At 41.5% G+C, this 23,991-nt stretch overlaps 1 protein-coding gene and 1 pseudogene across 5 annotated transcripts in view; one reads left to right on the forward strand and one right to left on the reverse strand.

The window, feature by feature from the left end:
* The window catches only part of ESRP1 (epithelial splicing regulatory protein 1), a 60,281-nt gene extending 38,954 nt beyond the window's left edge, over nucleotides 1–21,327 (reverse strand). For all 5 annotated transcript variants that reach the window (XM_069465488.1, XM_069465486.1, XM_069465485.1 and 2 more), the window contains exons 1-9: nucleotides 21,051–21,327; nucleotides 20,405–20,533; nucleotides 19,070–19,183; nucleotides 16,151–16,265; nucleotides 5,075–5,173; nucleotides 4,884–4,938; nucleotides 2,608–2,718; nucleotides 2,366–2,498; nucleotides 2,223–2,265 (exon numbers count right to left, since the gene is read on the reverse strand). In XM_069465488.1, coding sequence (XP_069321589.1) covers nucleotides 2,223–2,265; nucleotides 2,366–2,498; nucleotides 2,608–2,718; nucleotides 4,884–4,938; nucleotides 5,075–5,173; nucleotides 16,151–16,265; nucleotides 19,070–19,183; nucleotides 20,405–20,533; nucleotides 21,051–21,182 — 931 coding nt within the window. In that variant the 5' untranslated portion in view covers nucleotides 21,183–21,327. The remainder of the gene's footprint in view (nucleotides 1–2,222; nucleotides 2,266–2,365; nucleotides 2,499–2,607; nucleotides 2,719–4,883; nucleotides 4,939–5,074; nucleotides 5,174–16,150; nucleotides 16,266–19,069; nucleotides 19,184–20,404; nucleotides 20,534–21,050) is intronic.
* Nucleotides 15,970–16,058, forward strand: LOC138382310 (small nucleolar RNA U13; annotated as a pseudogene).
* Nucleotides 21,328–23,991: the final 2,664 nt, after the last annotated feature.

The following is a 23,991-nucleotide window of genomic DNA, read 5'->3' on the forward strand; positions in this document are numbered from 1 at the left end:
CAAACACATTCAAGCAGAGATAATACTATGAACACACTGGGCACCCAGTTTCACTATTTATCAACAGTCTCTGCCCAACATAAAGCATTTTGAGTCAGACATGGCAACTGTCTCTGTAATCCCAGATATTTGGGAGGCTGAGGTGGGAACATTGCATTAGCCCAGAAGTTCCAGACCAACCTAGGCAAAATAGTGTGACCCCCCTCTCTAAAAAGAAATGTTTTAAAATAAAAGGAAGCATTTTAGACATGCTGCCATGTAGCAAATAGCCATATGCATATCCTTCAAACTCATACACTAGTAACATTTTCCCTTGATAGCAAATTCTTATCACACTACCCATATAGAATGAAATTCCAGGCAACAACGTAAAGATTAATTAACTTTGCCATCTACAATTTGCAGTGCATCTCTCGTGGAACCCAAGGATCCAGGTAAGAGCAAAGCAACCCCAAATACATTTATCCCCAACCAACATTAAACACTGCTTTGGAACTCTGGAAACCTATTAAACTGGAAGCCCTGAATCTTTAAGCCTTAGGGTTTATTTAAAGACCAACCAGAACAAAATTGTACTAGCACATTGTGTTAGCAAGATGCTGTTACTAAAAGTTCTACAGCTGTTAAAATTTTCACCAGGGCTATATAACGCAGGTACACAAATGTTCTTCACGTTACCCTCGAATAATTTGGCAATCCATGTCAAAAACCTGTTACAAAGGTCTGCAATTCTTTGATTCAGCTACCCTTCTTATAGAGATTTATCCTTATGAGCAGCTCATACTGAGACTGAAAAATATTCACTACAACATTAAGTGAAAAGTTGGAAATAAGCTCTAAATGTACAACAGCGATGTTTAAAAACATTATGGCACGGCCAGGCGTGGTTATGGCATGGCCAGGCGTGGTGGCTCACGCCTGTAATCCTAGCACTCTGGGAGGCCGAGGCGGGAGGATCGCTCAAGGTCAGGAGTTCCAGACCAGTCTGAGCAAGAGCGAGACCCCATCTCTACTAAAAAACAGAAAGAAATTATATGGACAACTAAAAATATATACAGAAAAAATTAGCCAGGCATGGTGGCGCATGCCTGTAGTCCCAGCTACTCGGGAGGCTGAGGCAGGAGGATCGCTTGAGCCCAGGAGTTTGAGGTTGCTGTCAGCTAGGCTGACACCATGGCACTCTAGCCCGGGCAACAGAGCGAGACTCTGTCTCAAAAAAAAAAAAATTATGGCACATATAATACTGTGTAGCAATTAACATTTAAGAAAATTCAGTAACAAGGGAAGATGTTCATACTATATTAAAAGGAAGTTATAAAAAAATATGAACAAAGCAATAGAAACTTACAAATAGATACATGTATAGAAAAAAAATTAGACAAAGCACAGTAAAACTGTTTATGCATCTATTACTTTTAGGTTTTAAAAACCATATTTGTCCCCTCCCACATTTCTAACCATATTACTGCAAATACTGTGTACCCAAAAATATAAGTCCCAAAACTACCATGTTCTTGTCCATTGCTGACTTAAGTTTAGAGAAATGCTAGAAGCGGGTATGCAACAAACCGAGGTATTGAAGTGTGGCTGCTTTAAAGCAATTTTCAAAGTTATTTCTTTCACGAACTACATTTTCCCTTTGCATATGACTTTATATGATCTTTTCACATTCATATGGTACTATTTTTAATGACTATTTAACTATGGTAGGTTGGCTCAAGCCCTAGGGCAAGTGTTATACATTAAGCTCACTATGATTGGAAATATCTTCCTATTTAAAAAAAAAAGATATATATATATATATATATATATATATATATATATATATATGTATTCCAGCTGGGCATGGTGGCTTACACCTGTAATCCTAGCACTTGGGGAGGCTAAGGTGGGAGGATTGCTTGAGGCCAGGAGTTCAAGACCAGCCTGGGCAACATGGCAAGGCCCTGTCTCTACAAAAAAATAAAATATTAGCCAGGCATGTGGTGCATGCCTGTAAGTCCTAGCTACTTGGGAGGCTGAGGCAGGAGGATCATTTGAGTCCAGGAGTTTGAGGTTGCAGTAAGGAATGATGACACCACTGCATGGCAGTCCAGGCAACTGAGTGAGACCCTACTTCCAAAAAACAAAAAAAATCTATTCCCATATTCCATTGCTAAATGTAAACATGTTATATTTTAGATTCTAATTAACTAAAACCACATTATATAAAAAGTACTCACCACCAGCAATTTTAAGAAAATCTTCACCTGTTGCTTTGTAAACCTAAGAAAAGAAAGGAAAGTTAATCATATCGTTTCTGAGCCTTCCATCGTATGTCAACACTCACTCAAGACGTCCAGGGTCTCAGGTCGTGAGGACATACCTCTATATACCGGGTCCCCATGTGATGTTTGTGCCTCTGTAGTGCTAGGTCTCTGTGCTCCTCACTTACAAACCTAACCAGAGCTTCTCCATTCCTTCGACCCTGAGCATTCAGACAAAGTGCTGCACCTCCCCTTTGAGAATAATAAAACAGATGGCAGGTAGAAAAAAAAAAAATACAGTGAGAAAAAACAGGAAGCCTTTAGGATTCTTAAATTTAAATAGACATTAAAGAAAACCAACTTGGCAATATTGAGTCCTTTGAAGAATCTTGCAATATCTTGATCTGAAGACTGCCATGGTAAACCTCGTGCCCTGACTACAGTGTTATCATCAATAAGTTCCATCTTGCTGCTGTGGATGAAGCAAAATCTCAGGTTGATTACTGCTAGCACAACTGACACCTATTACCCTCTGCAAGACTATTTGCCTAGTTGTACATGGGGTCTTATTTGAGTTCAGACCAACTTGCAATACTACTTTTCTTTTTTTTTTTTTTTAAATGGAGGAGTGAGGAAAGGGGTTCAGTTCCCCCCCCCCTTTTTTTTTTGAGACACAGTCTCACTCTGTCACTCTGGGTAGAGTGCAGTGGCATCATCGTAACTCACTGCAACCTCAAACTCCTGGGCTCAAGCAATCCTCCTCCCTCAGCCTCCCAGAGTGCTAGGATTACAGGTATGAACCACCTCCCCCAGCCTTGATTTTTTTTTATAACCTCAAAAACTTATCTAGATATAGTTCAGAGTGTTATTTTAGGTGGTTCACTATAGAAAGATGGCTGCCTACGCAGGTCTGACACAACTAGCTGACTCAGCAAACAATCAGCTGAGGAGCTGCTTGCTTGCCATAAACTCAAAAACACCCAAGAATAATTCAAAGGAAGCAAAGTTCTCCCAATACCCTTGTGGCCTGAAAGTTCCTAGACCAAGGACAGGTTTAAATTCACTCTCACAGCTAGCCAGTACACAAGTGTGGTTTAAATCCAGTTTGTCAGCAGAATTTAGGATCAGAATAAACCTGGCAATTTATCAACATCAGGAATCTGTGCACATGGTCAGAAGTCTGCCACCAAACTGTCTCCAATGTAAAACCAGAGAGCAAACAGGGGAGCCAGCACTGACAGTGTTTATGGAAATGCCTGGGAGTCCCCACACCTTAATGAGTCATGTGCAAATCACCTATTATATGTATTTTGACACCTTTGGATGTTCTATCCCTCCCATGTGCATATTTCCAGTACTCTTAGGACAATTTCCTAATGAATCACTTTTTCCGCAACTAAACAGGCCTCAAAGTCTAACTTCTAAAGCTGTCAGAAGTTTCTATTCACTTCAGGCATCAGGCAATCTCACAAAATTCACTACAGTGATTTACAAACTTAAACAGGTTTACCTATGGTCACAGAGATACCACCACTTCATACTCCTCCCACAGTTATTTGCTTTGCTTCAAAGTAAAAACTGATAGAACATACTTAGAATTATCTCAGTAAAAATTGTGAACTCTATTAAAGCCTATGATTTTTCCTTTGGAAGTTTTCCAAATGAAAGGATGGATGGGTTTTTTGTTGTTGTTGTTGTTGCTGCTGTTGTTTAACAGGGTCTTGCTCCATCACCCAGCCTGGAGTACAGTGGCACAATCACAGCCCACTGTAACCTCAAACTTCTGAGCTCAAATGATCCTCCTGTCTCGGCCTTCCAAAGTAGCTAGGACTACAGGCATGTACCACTATGCCTGGCTAATTTATTTTTACTGTAGAGATGGGGTCTCACTATGTTATCCAGGTGGGTCTGGAACTCCTGGCCTCAAGCAATCCTCCTGCCTTAGTCTCCCAAAGTGCTGGAATTACAGGCATGAGCTACTGTGGCTGGCCAGATGGACAGTTTTGAAGAGACTGAAATAACAGTAACAGATCCCAACATATAATGTACCTAAGGTCATATGTCACAGAATGACTGAGGATATTCATACTTTATTAAACTTTAGGCCGGGCGCGGTGGCTCACGCCTGTAATCCTAGCACTCTGGGAGGCCGAGGCGGGTGGATTGCTCAAGGTCAGGAGTTCGAGACCAGCCTGAGCGAGACCCCGTCTCTACTAAAAATGGAAAGACATTATATGGACAACTAAAAATCTATATAGAAAAAATTAGCCGGGCATAGTGGCGCATGCCTGTAGTCCCAGCTACTCGGGAGGCTGAGGCAGTAGGATCGCTTAAGCCGAGGAGTCTGAGGTTGCTGTGAGCTAAGCTGACGCCACGGCATTCACTCTAGCCTGGGCAACAAAGTGAGACTCTGTCTCAACAAAAAAAAAAAAAAAAAAAAAAAAAAAAAAACTTTAATCCTTATATCCAAGTGTACTTTCAATAAGAAAACATTCTTTTAAAAATGACCTAACAGTAAGAAATGATAGCCAAAAGGTTTAGTAAAGTTACCAAAACACAAGGGGAGTTAAACATCACAATATGAACAACAACAACAAAAGATCAAAAAGCTCAAATGAATAGTACTCAAGTACTTACCAAGTGCCACTTTCAAATTTGTAATTTACTCTCTCTGGATCTGAAAACCTGTGATCTAAAAATGAGAACACAGAAGTCATCATTTTAGCTACTAGAGAGACAAAGCCGTGGGAGGAAATTCAAAAGTATAGTTGAGGGAAAGATGGTGGGAGCCAATTCTAGGACCACGTTGTTAAAACAGCAGTACTTACTATAAGGTTCTGAAATCATTGCTAAAATAATATTCCCCATATCTTCAACTTGAGAGGCTCCATATCGGGAGACCGAGCTATCCTTCTCCAAGTTTAAACCTGTTAGATTAAGTTAAGGAAACATTTTTGGAGAGAGAAAATAAGGTTACTTCTAAACTAAAATTAAACTCATACAGAGCCAAGAAGCCAAGTAAAATGCATCTAGATTGACAATTCTTTGGAAATCTCAGAACGGCTGCCTTCTATCAGTCAGGACTTGACCCACCCTTCCTGAAGTCTCCAACTGCCCTCTTGGGTAAAATAGCCAAATCAATCCTGTCCTAAGCTATTCCCAGGAATAAAGTTTACTAAGTTGTAGCAAATGCATGAATATGGAACACTTTCACTAAATTACAAACCATAAAGTATGCAACAAAGTTAATTAAAATCATTTTCCTATCTATGTATACAACACACACAAGTCAATTCCCACACTGGCTCAAAGATATAGTTACATTGTCAAGACCATGAGGTTTTAAATGACTTTTTTTGGCCTAATGTTCAAAATGGACACCTCTGATTACTGATGACACTGTTTCCATGATGCCACTTTTATAATACATGAAATTGCAGCAATTCAGTCACATCTTCAGACTCCCTTTCTAATTCTAGTTCTCTCGCTATTTGTAGCATATCGGCAGTTTCTTCAAGTCTTAAACCCCTCAAAGTCATCCATGAGGGTGAGAATCAAATTCTTCCAAATTTCTGTTAATGTTGATATTAACCTCACCTCTCTCAACCTTCATAGAATTGGAAGAGTTATGGTCTTGCTCTGGATTAAACTTTTGCTTAAAGGAATATTGTTGCTGGTTTGATCCTCTATCAAGATCACTAAAAGTTTCTCCCTATCAGCAATAAGGCTGTTTTGCTTTCTTGTCATTCATGTGTTCACTGGAGTAGCACTTTTAATTTCTTTCAAGACCTTTTCTTTCGCATTCACAACTTGGCCTTTTGGTGCAACAGGCCTAGCTTTTGACCTATCTCAGCTTTCCGCATGCCTGCCTCACACTAAGCTTAATCATTCTAGCTTTGGATCTAAAGTGAGAGATGTGAGTATTCCTTTCACTTGAACACTTCCAGGCGTTATGTGGTTATTGATTGGTCTAATTTCAACATTGTTGTTTTCAGGGAATAAAAAGCCCGAGGAGAGGGAGAGAGACTGGGAATGGCCAGTCTGTGGAACAGTCAAAACAAACGTAACATTGATCAATTAAGTTTGACACCTTACGTGGGTATGGTTTGTGATGCTCTAAAGCAATTATAATAGTAACATCAAAGATCACTGATTACAGATTACCATAAAAGATACAGTAATGAAAAAGTCTGATATATTGTGAGAATTACCAAAATGTGCCAGACATGAAGTGAACACATTATTGAAAAATGGTACCAACAGACTTGACGCAGGGTCACCACAAATCTTCAATTTGTGTTAAAAACAAAAACAAAAACAAAAACACACACAGTACCGGTGAAATGCAATAAAACAAGGCTTACCTATATGAGCAGAGACCATATGTAGCCTGCAAAACCTAAAATATGGACTATCTGGCCCTTTACAGAAAAATATTGTTGACCTCTGGCCTGGAAGAATGGAGGAGATTGACAAAAGATGGCCAAACACACAAAGATGTTTGCCACTCCCTAACTTTCCAGCCCAAAACAGAATGTAGGGAAAATCAAGGTTGGAGGACTAGGACTATAAAAGTATACTCCATTCAAATTACTCTTTTCTCTCTTCTATAAATGACAAGTAACTAGCCTTCTCACCTTTGCTCAGGTAACACCCTACGGAGAAGGCACTCTTGGCTTCTTAATTCCCTCACCAAATCAGCCCATGAGTAACTCCCATCCAGCACCAAAACCTTCCTACCCGCTCCAGGCCACAACCTTCAATTTAAGAGTCCATTAGATACTATTCCTATATTATTCTTCTCAACTGTACTAACATTTCCTGGGTGTCAGCCTCTACCTATAACTATCCCTATAGCTTCTAAGAATCTATTTACTTAAATGATGGCATTTATTAAAACACCATTTTGTACCAACCACCATTTGTTTCTTCCAATTTTCACAATAAACCTGCCAGGTAGATAATAGTATCATCAAACAGATGAAGAAACTAGGATTTTGACCCAGTCACCTGGCTGATAGGTAATGGAGCTGGAATTATAATACAGCTTTGATCTGACTATGTACACAATTTCCCATACCAAGATAAGAAACCTTACTTTGTTTTGTTTTCAGCAATACTTCACGAGAAGCTTTTTAAATTCATAGATAAAAGCCAAGTGAAGAAGATAGAGATCAAAAATAAAAATGTAAAGTATCTTGTCTGGGTAAAAAAATAAATAGATTCATAACTTAATCATTTACTGAATTCTACTTTTTAATTAAGAATACGTTCTTGACATTTGGCTACCTTGGTTCCACATAACACGTACTAACATGTTTTCCCTTCAAGCGATCACACACCAAGAAGATCAGCAGCTCTAAGCTGTTAACAACTTTTAAAAGTCACTCAACCTCCTACATGCCCAAACCACCTCCTTAGACACACACACACATACCCTTCTTAGGACAATCCACAACCCTTAGCAGAATTGAACAAGAAGAGCAAAGGGGGAGTAAGAAAAAAGTTTTAGTACCAATTCTTTCCCCTATCAATTTATAATTATATATTGGATTATTTGCTGCACGTCTGATCTTGAGGGAAGGAAAGATGAGTCGGTGCCTCCTGGTTTATGGCTCGTCACGCAACTTACTCATTCTGCCCTTGAGGCAGCCGCAACAGCACAAACAGGCTCAGCCAGCTTTACAAATGAAAGATGCCAGGGGGAAATGAGGAAGGGTACAGCCGGACGCGGTGGGAACAAAACTAACATTTCAGGCTACCACTAAGCAAAGTGCTATATTTATACAAAGGTTAGACAAGTCTACAGAGATTTGGTTTATTTGAAGAGGAGGAATGCTTCCCTTAGTGCCACCTTTGGCAAAACAGACTTGAGGATTTAATTCATGCTTACATTAGCTGAAGGTATAATTCAGAGAGAAAGTTTATGAAGTTCATCAATATTAACTCATCTATTAACAAAAAGTTACCTTTCCCAGTTGCCTGAAAATGAACACATGTGGTTTCAGAAAACCAAATTTTCACTTGTAAAAATTTTTTAAATTAAGTTTTTAGTTTGCATATTAAGAGAATCACACATATAAAATAATGCGCGCACACACATACACACACACACACACACACACACACACAGGAACAAGTTTAAATTATGTTATAATTACATCCCAGTTCAAAATTTCATCTCAAGGCCATTTTTCCCTGCCATAGAACCCTTAGAAAAAAAATTTGTTACTTCCCTTTCTACTGTTTACTCTTTTATAGTATAGCAACACAATTACATGTTGCCAGACACATTATAATAAAATATGCTAACAAACAAAGGAATAACAAACATAAAATATGTCAAGAGAAAAGTTTATTCATGCTCCAACTAAGAACTGAATTTCCTACAATTATATCATAGAATGAGAGGAAGAAGTAATAAATTATCCTTAAATGAGTTGCATAATTTTTACAATGGCACTCTGGGAGGCCGAGGTGGGAGGATCCCTTGAGCTAAGGAGTTGGAGACCAGTCTGAGCAAGAGTGAGACCCCATCTCTACTAAAAATAGAAAAAGTAGCAGGGCGTGGTGGCGCACACCTGTAGTCCCAGCTACTCAGGAGGTTGAGGCAGGAGGACTGCTTGAGCCCAGGAGTTTGAGGTTGCTGTGAGCTAGGCTGACAGCCGCGGCACTCCCCTGAGCAATAGAATGAGACTGTCGGGGGCGGGGAGAATGCCACCGTGAAAGAATATAACTAGAAGCCAAGGCAGGTATTATTGTAATGAAGAGCCATGTGAAAATTTCAAATAAACCTGACAAGTTGATTACACCCTAGAAGAAATAAGATGGAAGTAGGAGGTAATGTAACAAAAGAGAAAAAAATTTACTTCAGAGAAAAGACATGTCTATGTGACAAACAAATTAGGAAAAGGAGACTCAATGACAAAAGGTCTTCTGAAGACTTGTAAAACAAAAAGATTATCCTGGAATTCCCAAACTCACATTTTAAAAGTAAAATATATTTTACAATTAAAATAAACCATACATAATTAACATAACCGAGTGCTTGCGAGGAATATACAGCATTTCTAGTCACTTATTACAGACCACAAGCCAGTATTTGCTGATTTGGCTCACATCATGCCGATGTAATGCCAAAGATAATTCCTTCCCCCTCCAGGTAACAAGGTCAACTACCAGCCCAGCTTAACTGTACACTTGGTGATATTTAAAATCCCTTTCACACATAGGAAGGTACCAAGGAGGATTTAGCACTTCCCTCCACCTTCTAAGCCAAGCAAGGAAGGTTTGTGCAATTACAAAGGCCTGGTTCAATTAATCACAACAAATAAACTCCTAAGTGTATTATAGAATAGAATGAGCCACAGTCACACAATAATTTACAAATGGAGAAGCCAAATTAAGTACCTGTACTAACACATAGCTGATGCTCTGAAAGGTCTATATCCAGTCTCACATAAGGTTAAAACAATTTTAGGTCTAAATGAGGTCTTACGTCAATAAAGAAGTTCTTTTCAAAGTCCCTTGCCAGCTGTTTTTCCTCTTCTGAGACACCTGACACCCTGGTGAGGTATGCAGGTCCGTCAACACTGCAGGGTATGGAGCAAGCCGGCCATTGGCCAAGCTGCTGCATATACTATCTCATTATTCCTTACAATAGTCTTACACATTTTAAGACGGGGAAACAGGCTGAGAAGTGCAGTAAATCAGCTTCAGCAAATCTGACTCTAGAGCTCATGTTCTTAGCCACTAAGCTATTATTCCCCATTTTTAATCTACAGGAAAAACAGGCCATTGTCACACTGATAGTAGAGCACGCTTATGTACACACACACTCCCAGATCCTTTACGCCCATCAAGAAGTGGTGAAACACACACCCTGTGTTAACCTTTGGATGGGCAGGCAAGAGTTTAGTGATTTTCTTTATCCTGACAATGGAAAGCTGCGCTAGTGAAACGGCATCTGGTAATCATGTGAAACAGCACATATGCACGTGATACCCTGCAGCAGAATAGAAATTTTACAAAATTAACTTAGCTTTACTGCTGAATGCTTTGTTTGGTATGTGCCAAGGAAACACAGGGTAACTTAAATTTAAAAGGGAGATAATCTCTTTCACTAGCGAACCCACTTTCAATGCTCTTTATACATTCTAGAATATTATACTCCCTATATCAGGTGCTGGAGCATCTAGTTTAATGCAAAGGGAGGCCAGACGTGGTGGCTCACACTTGTAATCCTGCAACTTTGGGAAGCTGAGGCAGAAAGATTGCTTAAGCTCAGGAGTTCAAGACCAGCCTGAGCAAGAGCAAGACCGTGTCTCTACAAAAAAAATAGAGAAATTAGCCAGGCCTGGTAGCGCACCTGTAGTATCAACTATTCAGGAGGATCACTTGAGCCAAGGAGTTGGAGGTTGCAGTGAGCTATGATGATACCACCTAGCTTGGGCCACAGAACAAGACCATGTCTCAAATAAAATTAAATTAAATTAAAATAAAATAAAGACAAAAACTCTAAGCCTCAGTTTCTCTAGCTTTAAAATGGGGGTGACACCTCCTTACTGGGCTATTGTGAAGCTATTGATGGGGATATATAGCAAGCACTCAACTGACAGTTCCTGTCTTTTACCTGCTCTCTTTCCCATGCTTAAAAAAAAAATAAGTTCTTAATAAATGCTTGGCAAAGTGAAGGAAACACAATATTTGAAGTCTTGATTAATGAGAATAAATCAGTTCAGGAGTAAAACTAACAAAAAACAGATTAAGAAATTGGGAGGAAGTCATTCCTTCCAACATTAGTGGGGAAAAACAGAGTTGTTCTTTTTTAAAAATGAATAAAAGAAGTCATTTATACAAAAAGCCCCAAAATCAAAATGTCCTTTCAGCAGGAGACAATTAGTATTAATTTCTCCTGGGCATCTAAGATAATTTCTTCCTCAAAGAAAGAAAAAAACAAAACATTTGAGGTCAATCGTTCGAGACTAGCCTGGGCAAGAATGAGACCCCATCTCTACTAAAATTAGAAAAACTTAGCCAGGCATGGTGGTGCACACCTGTAGTCTCAGCTACTCGGGAGGCTGAGGCAGAAGGATTGCTTGAGCCCCGGAGTTTGAGGTTGCTGTGAGCTAGGCTGACGCCACAGCAGTCTAGCCTGGGCAACAGAGTGAGACTCTGTCTCCAAAAAAAAAAAAAAAAAAAATCCATAGAAGGCCCAATCACCATCATCATTACAGCCTCACCACCTCACCTGATTAAATAAAGAGCTTACAAAATGGAACTCACAAATCACCTGATAGATGAAGTCTTCTCAGCTGGGATCAGACAATTCAAAAGCAGGCAACAAAACTGTAAGTGGAATAATCTAGAGGCCTAGCACTAACACCAGAAATTGTTTTTAGAATAAATACAAAGACAAAAGAAGGAAATAAGTGCTAAAGTAAGAACCAGAACTACATTCAAGAAATTCCTAAACCCTTTCTTTTGACCGAAGTGGTCATACTTTTTCATTTACATAGCACACCTGATGGTTTACAAAGCTTTCATTTGGGAACATCCAAGATAAAGTGAGGCTTGGAAACAAAAGTAACTCACAGGAAGGCAAAGCTGCTGTGTGGCAGAGCCCACTTAGGCCCAGATTCTGTGACTCTGCCTCTCAGGCTTTAGTCTCCTCTTCCATTAGAAAATGACAGCATTCTCATTTTCTTTGATCTTCCATAAACATCTCAAAATACTGCATATTATTCAGGTTCCACATACTTTTTTAAAAACACAAGGCCTTGTTGCTTTCCCTTCCCGCACCCAAAAATATCTGCGTTAAACACAAAATCCCATTGAGGTATAAAAAACTACATTCTTTCTGTATGAAGCAGCAATCATACTCCTTGGTACTTACCCAAATGAACTGAAAACTTAAGTCCACACAAAAACCTACACAAGGATGTTTATAGCAGTTTTATTCATAATTGTCAAACCTTGAAGCAACCAAGATGTCCTTCTGTAGGAGCACGGATAAACTGAGGTACACCCAGACAATGAAATATTATTCAGTATTAAAGCAAAAGGAACTATCAAGCCATGAAAAGACATGGAGGAAGCTTAAATGCATACTATTAGGTAAAAAGACAATCTGAAAAGGCTATATACTACATGATTCCATCTATATGATATCCTGGAAAAGTCAAGACTACAGAGACAGTAAAAAGATTAGTGGTTGTCAGGGGTTAAGGGGCAGGAAAGGATGAATAGACAGGGTACAGAGGATTCTTAAGCAATGAAACTATTCCATGCTATGCTGGTATTACCATGTATTCTGATACTGTAATGGTGGATACATGGCATTATACATTTGTCAAAACCCACAGAATGTATAACACCAAGCGAACCCCAGTGTAAACTATAAACTTTGAGTAATGATGTATCAATGTAGGTTCATCAATTGTAACAAATGTAACCTCTCTTGTGCAGCATGTTGACAGTGGGAGATGTATGTATGTGTGAATCAGAGGTTATATGGGAACGCTCTGTACTTTCTACTTAATTTTGCTCTGAATCTAAAACTGCTGTAAAAGATAAAGTCACCAGGTATAGCGGGGCACACCTGTAGTCCCAGCTACTTGGGAGGCTCAGGTGGAAGGATCACTTGAGCTCAGGAGTTTAAGGCCAGCCTGGGAAACACAGTGAAGACCCTGGCTCAAAAAAAGATAAAGTCTATTAACTAAAAACTAAATGAGAAAAAATTTACTTAAATGTAAAGTTAATAAAGCATGTTCCCAATACACTTAGTGTACTGTGAAATCACTGAGGCTCCAAATAAAGTCAATATTTCTGTACACTCATTTAAATAAAGAATACAACTATTTCACAGCAAGAAAAAATTAAACAAGCATATCAACTTGTGCATTATCTTACTTATTCCTTTCCAGATGTCAACAGAAGCCTCTCTCCCTCCCCCATGGTTTAGCTGGTGGAACAGGTAAATCCCTGAGGAGCAAATGACTCTGCATCTACTTGGCAAAACCATGAAGAATGTTTAATGACTATCTTTAGGTTTCAAAATTCAACGTCATTTCCATATTAGCAAGGAAAATGAACATGTTTAGTGTTCTGAAAGAACAGAACAACTCTTTAGTTCAGACATTGTAAAAATACTTTGCATAGATGAGCACAAATGGATGTTCAGATTTGGTATGATTGCATTTGACCTCAGGAAGTGGTGTGGTGGCCTAGTCAGGGAAAAAATGATTTCTCTGAATAGGAGTCATAAAATAATTGATCACAGCAGCAATGTAAAATAAAAACCATTGCTAACTAAGAAAGCTTCATAGTATTTCTAATCTGTTAAATGGGAAAGACATATGCAGCATAATATTAAAACATTTAAGATTAAAATCCACCTTTTAATTGGTAACAAAACTATAAATCCAAGATTCTTCCAAAGTATGTCCAAAGCAACTAGACTAAATTAAGCCATTTTTAAAGAAAGATAATATAAAATCCTTTCATTTTTTTTTTCAGTGAATGCATTGTTAAATGGCCATGACTTCCTTCCTCAATTTCAGGTGTGATGTGCCTAAAATGGAGCACAACTTAGCTTTATTTACAATTCATCTGTTTATCATAGTCAAAAATTTCTGATTTTCATCTCTATGGCATTTAAAAAAGAACTGCCAACACAAACCATAAAGCTAGGATTAAAAGAAATGACAGAAAAAATTGGCACAGCATCCTACTTATTCACCTAATGATAATGCAACTTTTTTAAGTACTGTATAGTGGTGTGGAGAAAATACAACACAGAACAAGAAGCCCACGTAACCATTTTGAAAATGTTTACTAATACCCTCAAATTATATATATATATATGAAGCTCTTAAAAACCAAAGAGGAAAAAAAAATGAACTTTAACATGACTTCTCTGAACTGTCAACACATTGAGAAAACCAACATACCTAAATACAAGAACCTCTGTTTGTAGCTATGGAAATCTTTACTAGTATTACTAACCTATAATTACTAAAAGAAGAAACTGAATAGTTGAGGATAAACAATTAATATACTGCCTTTCTTAGGAAAATTGTCTTTTTCTAAATTAAGAAACTTATTAGATTTTTCTCCCAGTCTACTTATTTTTTTCTAGATGCCATGAGACACAGAGAGGAGGTGGCTATCTGCAGGCTAGGAATAGCCCTTACCAGAACCCAACCATGATATACCCTGATCTTGGTTTTCCCAGCCTCCAGTACTGTGAGAAAGTAAATTTCTTTTGTTTAAGTCACCCAGTCTACAGTATTTGTTATTGCAGCCTCAGCTAATACAGCATTCAAACCAACAAAACAAGAATTTCCCTGTTGTCCCAACCTTTCAACAAAATTCTCATGAGAATATCTTCAAAATAAGCTTATTCCACCTTCTTTCCAGCATTCCTAGTGATGCTAACCCAAAATTCCAGCTGATTCCAAGAAGGCAAATAAAGATGGGTTTGGGCCGGGCGTGGTGGCTCACGCCTGTAATCCTAGCATTCTGGGAGGCCGAGGCGGGTGGATCGCTCAAGGTCAGGAGTTCGAGACCAGCCTGAGCAAGAGCGAGACCCCATCTCTACTAAAAATAGAAAGAAATTATATGGACAACTAAAAATATATATAGAAAAAATTAGCCGGGCATGGTGGCGCATGCCTGTAGTCCCAGCTACTCGGGAGGCTGAGACAGGAGGATTGCTTAAGCCCAGGAGTTTGAGGTTGCTGTGAGCTAGGCTGACGCCACGGCACTCACTCTAGCCCGGGCAACAGAGCGAGACTCTGTCTCAAAAAAAATAAAATAAAAAAAAATAAAAAAAAATAAAGATGGGTTTGACCTACTAATAACAAGTAGTTAGAAAAAATAAGCAAACAACCTTCTTCAATCAGGAAAGTAAATTTTGAAATAAGATAAAAACCAGACTTTAGTTCTTGAAATAAGAAAGTTTAAGAATAAAAATCTATAACCCACAAGTTACTGAAAGTAACTTAAGATTCAACTTCATGATGAGTCCCACAGTGGCTTTGGGGGAGCCACTTAACCTGATGACTACTGAATGTAACATCTGATAGATTAGCAGATGACTGCTTGTTAGTTAGAACTTTAAAGACTTAATGGACCCAAAGTGATGGGTCATTCATGATTACAGACTTGTGATCATATAATATTTGCTTTTATAATATATAACACATCAAATATACTACCTTGGTAATTAAAGAATTTGGGGGGACAATCCAGACCCCATTTTGCCATCTTCAGATAGATTATAATCACCATCTTCTTGTATGTATTTGAGAAACTGAGGGGAGGTTAAAAGGGGAACCCAGTGAACAGCAGTTTGTAAGGAGGACATACCCACTAATTTCAAAAAATTCATTGGCTTCATTCCAAAGAAGCCAAAATGGACACTAAAACCAAGGTAGTAATCGAGAACAAGTGGCCTTGGGATCTGCACCAAAGAAAGTAGTCTTAACATTCTTCTCCAGTTAAAAAAAAAAAAAAATCCCATAATCTGAAATTGAATTCTATTTCAGATGTGATCACCTCACAAAAATCCATCTGTAAATCCATTCAACTGTTCAAATTCAATTAATTATAACTACTTTCAAAGATGCCCATAATCCCACTATTAGTTCCTGCTAGCACTGTAGACAAATTTGACAGGCCAATTTCATTCATATGCTGAGAAAGTTTAAAATGTTTAAAGAACCTTTCATAGTTCATTAGCATGATGATTGGATTTTCATGCTCATGAGAGAGATATGCCTCCTTCATCAGCACATTACCCACCTGACATGAAAAAATAACATTTTAAAATTTCTTGAATTACCATTTTTTTCCTGGAGCTATCTTTTCAAATGCTTCTCCGATAATCATTTAAAGGATACACTCTGTCATTGCTGCAACATCTAGTTTGTCAATATCAGGTGACCCAGGGCAACACTTCTTGAATTCTTTTCGAAGATCAAAAAAGGAATAGAAGCATTCAGGTAGTAGTACATTCTGAGGAAGGATAAAGTAGACACTGTTAACTAGGTGATTTGGGGTTAATGTCTTCCTAATTATTAGGAACCTAAAATTGAATGTAAGCATATTTTACCAAAATGTTTAAAAATTTAATGTGAGAGTGGCTTTATTTTTAACAGCCCGTCTTGTTGCTGTATTAGATTCTGCACACAAGTCTCAAGAAAAAAAATTCATCTCATTTTAAGGCAATGGATTACAATGTTTGTGTTCCAGTATGCATTCCACTCAAAACATTTCTGAAGCTATAATACATTTGGGCTGTTATATTTTATATTTTCTGGGTGGTAATACTACTTTTTCCAGCCATAATCATTTTAGACCATCTGTGTTTTCAGGCAGCAATATCAATCCTGTTTCCACACAGATGTATAAGTTTAGACATAAGACTAAATTGTAAAACTTAGTAGGTTCAACCATTGGGTTTTAATAATGCATATTTTCAGTACTAAATTAGATTAGGACAGTAAATTCCTGATTACCTGAAAAGGATTATTTTTGTGCCAAATTATAGCCCCATATTAGTTTTCCTGACAACTATTCAGCTATATCTGACAATTCAAATGAAACTTTAAAATAAATCTCACAAATTCCAAAGGCAAAGGAGAAATGGTTACCTGCTGTTCTTAGCTACTAGCACCACTCCTGTGGTTATTGAAGCTCAACTGTGTGGGCAAATATTACACTATTGTTTCATTTTTTTCTGAACAAAAAAAAACCATCATTGAATAACTTTTAAAGATTTTTTTAAAACTGAATTTAGATTTTTCCTAAGTCTTCAAAATAGTTTGTGTTCACTTACTAGTAATTTCTACCCATTTGTATGTTAGAAAAATCAAGAAAAGAAAGACTTAATGTTAGTTAAATATTTATGCAAAATGTCTCCTAAGTTCCTTCCATTGGATTCTATTAGATGTGACCTGTTCCTACTATATTTGAAATCATTATTACTGCATCATGGTCACAGCTTTTAAAAGAGTTAACTACCAAAAAAATCATGAATCCTCACAATTATCCACAAAAATCCTCTTTTAAAAGCTGCTCATGATAATAATAACTCACATCTCCAACAATAAAAGATCAGTTTAAATAGTTGTATCCATTTAAAATACTGAGTATTATTTAGTGCTTACAAAAAAAGATGTTCTATTAAATTATAAAGTAGGCTAAAAGGTGTGTTTAGTATGAATGGTCTTTCTAAAAACAAGGCTTTTCTACACAAATCTGGAAGAATATCTCCAAATACATTCATGTTAGAGAAAGACATTTCAATATATTGTTTTCTAAGTGGCAAGATTATGTTTTACCATATCCCCTTTTTTCTTTGATGAATATATAGAATGATTTTCATTATGATACTACATTGTTTTAGTTTCTTGTACTTAAAATCCTCACAGATGTGACTCAGGAAAATATTTTTTCTCAGGAGGTTTTCCCACATTCAAAGCAGTCCATCTAAAAATAATGGAAACGGCTCTTTTCCTCTGGCCCAATAGGGAAAAGATGGAAGTCTTGTCCCTCCCCATATGAGTTTGAAGAGGAAAAGTTATCTTCATATACTAGCATTGAATTTAAAAAAAGTAATCCCTGTATCAAATAATTACTAAGGCTCCTTGAGGAACAATTTCCTCAAGACATAGGAACTTGAGTTACTCCTTCAAACTTTTAATACTGTCATTACATACTTAACTCATTTCCCATCTTTCCCTACTTGGGGAATAAAAAGAAATAAAATCTACACTTGCTCACTTGCCTTTGCCATCAATTGTCAATCTACGTCTTTCATTGAAAGACTTGCCTCATACAATTACCTAAATATATTCTACTTCCATCATTTCAAGCTCAGTACCTGCCAGCCACAATAAAAAGTTACAGCTCAAACTAATTTAAGTTGTTAAGAGCAACTGTATCAGAAATGATTGGCTACACTGGGTTGGCTGTCTATGTTATTCATCTGTGCATTGTTCCACAGCCCCTCACTATCCCTCCCAAGGAAAGAAATCACATTATATCCATGGTAACACTACATTTTTCTCACTCTATAATCTTCTTCATATCAGAAATATAAGCAAAGGTAAAAGATAGGGCTGACCCTATTGGTTTGATACAAGATACAGTTTTGAACATTTACTCAGCATCAGACAAAGCAAAGTGAGCTATAACTACTGCCTCACTAGTAATATGGGTAGGTCTTATTTAGTTTTTCTTAAATGAAATGATTAGAAATACAATTTAAAAGGTTTAATTGAAATTTTGTCCCTTTCTTTCTAGGATATAGCATTTTTAACACAAATGAGAATATTACATTACAATGTATTAAAATTCAGTTATTTTCTCCCTACTTGTAGTTATTTTAAATGTCCAAAATTCTAACAGCTTTAGAAAAGAGAAAATGTCAAGCATCTTGAAAATTTGATATAAACAAAAAGAGATTGTTTTAAGTCACCAAACAGTATCTATAAAATTACTGCAATCCCAAACATTTCTTTGAAGTTGTCATGCTTTTTTTTATTGTGGTAAGATATACATAACATTAAATTTACCATCTTAAATTTTAAGTGTACAGTTCAGTGGCATTAAGTCTATTAACATTTTTGCAACCATCACCACTATCCATTTCCAGAACGTTTTTATCTTCCCAAACCGAAATTCTGTACTCGTTAAAGAATAACTCCCCATATGTATTTGTTTTTTAAATAGGGAAACTTGAATAAGCCAATTTTCCTAAAAAGCCTCCAGTCACCCCAAAGGTCCAACGCTTTTCCGGAAGCCAGCACTCTTACCTTCTTGGAAGCCTCAGGATGCAGGATTTGCCTGACATGAAGCTGCCCGTCAGTACAGAGACAGAAGGAAGTGCCCACCCCAATATTCAGTTCGTTGCTCACTGACTGGTTAAACTGAAAGAACAAAAGACACACAGGGATGCAACGGATGCAGGATTTACGAACTCTGCAAAGTGGCTCCACTTGGTGATAACCAGAGGAAACCACGCTAAGGACCCTGAAAGGAGATTCTGGTGCTGGGGCAACATTAGAAACAGAAAGACCGTCTAGATTTCTTTAGGCAGGGAAGCTTTCCACCCAATCCGCAGTTTAGGCGCAAAAACTAGTCAAAGCCTTTTCCCCCTTGGTCTCTCCCCGCCCTGTCCACTTTTTATGATATATTCATTCCAGACTTAATTCAGAGGTTTCATTTCATCAGCAGGTTGCCTTCTGATTACATCATTCCCTGGTGTTACTTTTTTTGTATGGATGTGCCAGGCTTAAGAAGGATACCAGTTTCTGATAAACAAATGTGGGTAATGGGTATACACACCTCTAGAAAGTCCAGTAACACGTTTCTTGGAATACATCCCACAAATAACTTTCTCCTGTAACTCGAATCTCGTGTGCTAGGGCAGAGGCCGTGAGATCGCAGGGCAAACATCTGTGCACAGGTGTTTAGCGCCCCACCCTATCCGCGATCCGGCACCCATCGCCACCCAGAGCAGCCGGTTTTTAGGTCACCTCAATCCCAATAAAGGGATTCCATCCGCTCCGCGGTGACCCAACGAGCAGCCCTACATGTTCGGACCTGCAAACCTTTCCCGGCGCTGAGACCAGGGCTACTAAAGAAGTAATGATGGAACCGAGCCTTTCTTTAAGCGTTTAGAAGCCTAAAACAAGACAGGTACTTCCAGGTTCCGACCAAAATTGTGTCCACTTCTTGCACACCTGACGGAGCCCGCCCGCACGTCTACACCACAGCGCCCCCGGCCCCAAGGCTGTAGACCCAACCCCCTGCAAGAGACAGGGGCGTCTGGAATCTGGAGCTAGGATTCAAACTCCGCTCGTCCCTCGGGTGGTAAAACGCGGCTGATTCTCTGCCCCAGGAACTACTCGGGAAGCAACTCGAAAACCAGAGAATTTCATCCCAAGACCCTGGGAGCTGAGAGGCGAAGAGCAGCAGCTACCCCCTCCCAAAAGGCCCACTCCGGCCCCGAAGCCGAGTTCCCACCCACGCGGCCAGGAGTATCGCCACCCTGCCCCCAGGGACACGCGTGGACCGCCCCGAGAGGGCGTGGGGCCTGGTGGGGTTGGGCTGAGGTGGGAGTGGGTGGCGTGGCCCAGGGCTGTCACCTGTCGGAGGGCTTGGTCCAGCTGCGACGCGGAGGACAGGCTTTCGGCGTCTATTTTAGTTTCTTCTTTGCAATCCTCCGTCAGTTCCAACTGATCCGGTCTAACTAGTACTTCGTGCAACTGTCCCACCTCCAGGGGGAGAGAAGCGGGGGTCAGTTTCCCCCTCCTTCAACTCGGGAGCCTCGTTCTTCACCCTCCTCCCTCGCTACCCTGCAGGGGCGGCCCGGAGGTCCGGCTGCACAATCAAAGCTCACTAGCAGCCAGCGATTCCGGTGGCCGAGTGGTCGGCTAGCGTCCCTGCCCCCTCCGCCCCACCCCCACCCGGGTCAGGTCGGAAAGGCCCTGGAAGTAGACCCCGGGGCCTCAGGGACCCCACCTCGTCTCGGCTGGGCGTCCCCCGACCGGCAAATAACCCGGCTCGAAGACGCCGGCCTCCCCACCTGAGCCAGGTTTTGGAGGTCTGAAATGGCTCCAAGGAGGTTGGCTAACAAGTTAGATTTTACTCTGGATTCTCTAGGCCTCAGGTCCACCCTCACAAGTGGTCAAACAAGAGCACTTGTTTACCTACCTCCCCCGCCCCACCAACTTCTACAACAAACTTTTTGCCCTACTCCTTGCACTTAGACAAAAATATGGAAAAAAATACCTTCTTGTTGGCTAGATCCACGACTTTCCATAACAGCAGGATCAGCTCCTTCTCATCCGAGCCCAGCTTGGCCCCGGTGGCCCCAGCAGTGATCCCAAAAAGCACCACCAAGTAATCCGGAGAGGCCGTCATGACGATAGGTGGGGAGGGGGAGAAGGGGGGTCGGGAGGCGGTGAGGTGGGGTGGAACTGAGAACGAGAAAACCTGTGCTGAAACCTCTTCTAAGAGAAAAGGAAAGAGCGCCCACCCCCCCTCCTCACTGCCGCTGGTGCAAAAGGCGGTAACCAACCACCCAAGCCCACACCTGGCCGGTGCTCCACACCCAGGGCAAGAAGGGGGGTGGGAAGGAGGGCGCAGGAGGCCTGCCCTTTTTGTATTCAATTGCCCGTGCGTCTATGCAAAAAGCCAGGAGCAAGGCTGCACCCCTGGGAGGCGCGCAATGGCTGAAAGCTTTTCTGTTTTGGGATGTGGCTCCACCTGCCCGCCCCTTCCCCCTCCCCCACGTGGTGCAGGTAAGAGACACCTGGCGGCGCCGGCCGATTGGCTCCTTCAAACCACGACGTGGCAGTGGTGGGGGAGGAGGCCGCTTGGAGAGGTGGGACGGGGGAGGAGGGGGCGGGAGACAATGGCTGGATGAATGGAGAGGCGAAGGCGACAGAGGAGGAGGGGGAGACGGGAGGAGTGGGGAAGAAGCGGCTGCCACCCAGAGGGTAGACCAGGCCAGACAGGAAAAGGGTGAAAGGTAAAGGGCGCTGAGTCGCTGGGGGGGGGGGGGGGTCGGGGAGTCCCACTGGAGGTAACCGAGGTTGGGGGGCTCGGATAAAGGCCGGCTGTGGGGAACGAAGCCGAAGGTTCTGAAGGGTCAAGCGTAGAGGCCGGGCGCGGGGAGACGAAAGGAGGCCAGAGGTGAGGCCCGGGGTGCGGAGCTGCCCAGGGCGCGGCGCCCGGGGAGGGCTAACCGCGGAGGGAGGGACCAGCCAACGGCAGCCGGGAGGTGGCGGGGGCAATTGCCAGACCCCGGAAAAGCCGCTCCCGAGCCAACACACCTTTCAGTGCAAACAGCAGGAGAAATGCTGCGAGCCCTTCCCTTCTCCTGGCCAGAGCTGGGTGCGCGCTCACCTCAACCCAGCCGCGCTGCCCACCTTCAGGAGTGGGACCCCGCGCGCTGCAGAGCCAGACGCCCGGGGCTGGATGCCCAGCCTCCGAGTCCCACCCCGGGACGCAGTTACTCACCGCGCGCAAAGCAGCTGGTGGACCCCCGTGAGGAAATTCAGGCGCAATGGACCTTTTTCCCAACTACTTTAACTGGAACTTTCTCTAAGGCTGGGGTCCACTTTCTTTGATTTGCCTTGGGCCCTAGATAAAGTGCATCTATCCCGCGTGTCTAATAAAAGTTTTCCTAAATCTGGCCAAGGAAGCGTCTTCCTCGGTTTCCTGCTCTGACTCCACGCCCTCCAATCATGCATAGTGGCTTTGTACTTGGAGTGGGTCGACTTGACTGAGGTCCCAAACAGCCTCCCAGTTGATCTGCCCAGAGACTTGTGCACCCACCATCACCCCCGAGCTACCAAGTCGGAGGGCAATATGGTGGGTCACGTTAACATTTTGGAGAGAAAAACGCTACAGGTGAAGTTTCCTCGGGTTTTATATTTCAAACCATTCTTGGGAACAGAATTCCGTCTGAGGTACTACTAATTCGGCTCCAGGTGCCCAGCCCTTCGTATTCATGTGAAATTAGGCAAGCACACACTATCACTGCTGTAACCCACTCGGGTTACAAACCGGGTAACCTCGCAGGACGGGAGTCAAGGGAAGCTGGAGTCCCGGCTTTCCCAGTGGCGGCTGAGGCTCGCTCCCGGGAGGGGGAAGAGGAGCCCCAGACCGGCAAAAACGCGTTTCCAGGTGGCGGAAGGTGCAGGCGGAGGCGGGGCCGCCTACGGTGCAGGTGGCAGCTTGAGTCCCCGGAGAGCCAGCCGAGGCCTTGGTCCCACATTCACAGCGCCGCAAGGGCCCGCGAGGGCGCTAGGTACCACCCCGGTCCGTGGCTTCCTCTCCTGGACTTCAGCACGCGGAGTCATAAATGGGCTCGGGTGGCTGGCGGCGGTAGCTTCGCCCCGCCCTAACCCCGGTACCTCCTAGCCACCCTCCCGGCCCTCGGGCGTCGCGGGGGCTGGGACTGGGCGCGGAACGAGGCAGGGAGGGACCTGGAAAAACCACCCAGATTGCATTGCAGAGGGTGAGGCCGCCTGAAGAAGCCGGTTTCCCAGAGCCACCTTCCCTCGGGGCTTTCTCGCTGCGAGGTTCACAGGTGCTCAGCTCTGCGGGGCCCAGGAGGAGCCGCCTTGCAGGGACGCGGGACCCGCTGCGTGGCCCCCGCGGGGTTGACCCGATTGTGCGCGGCAGCCCGGAGGCTCGACGCCAGGCAGGCGACTGTTGCTGAGCAAATGGTTAGAATAGTTGGGAAGCCTGGCCCCTGCCGTCCTTTTAGAGCTTTGGTGTTTGGATTAATCATTTGTGTAGTGCAATTGGATAAGCTGAAGACTTTATTTAAAGTCAGCGCGTTTACCAGGGATTCTGCAGCGTTATCCAAATTATAATCCTGAATCTCAGAATTGCCCATTTTCACAGAGACTTGCATTCTTCCCGTTTAAGAAGGTCTAATCCCTGGTTTCTGATTTTTTCATTTTTAAAGTTTAATTTTTCCAACTAGATTTACAAAGACAGGGATTTCTTGTTTTGTTCTCGAATATATTCCCAGGACTTAGAGCAGAGCCCAGCATATGCTAGGCACTCACCAAATATTTGCTGAATGATTGTAACGAGTAACACCCACCCATTTTTGCAGCTCTTTGTCTTCTGAGCCTAGGGCATAGTTCATCACTGTAAAGGTGAGATTCTCAAAATGGGCTTTACAAGTAATTTAAGTCTCAAATGCTTAAAA

The sequence above is a fragment of the Eulemur rufifrons genome, chromosome 3, assembly GCF_041146395.1.
Source record: "Eulemur rufifrons isolate Redbay chromosome 3, OSU_ERuf_1, whole genome shotgun sequence".
In the NCBI taxonomy this organism is placed as follows: Eukaryota; Metazoa; Chordata; class Mammalia; order Primates; family Lemuridae; genus Eulemur; species Eulemur rufifrons.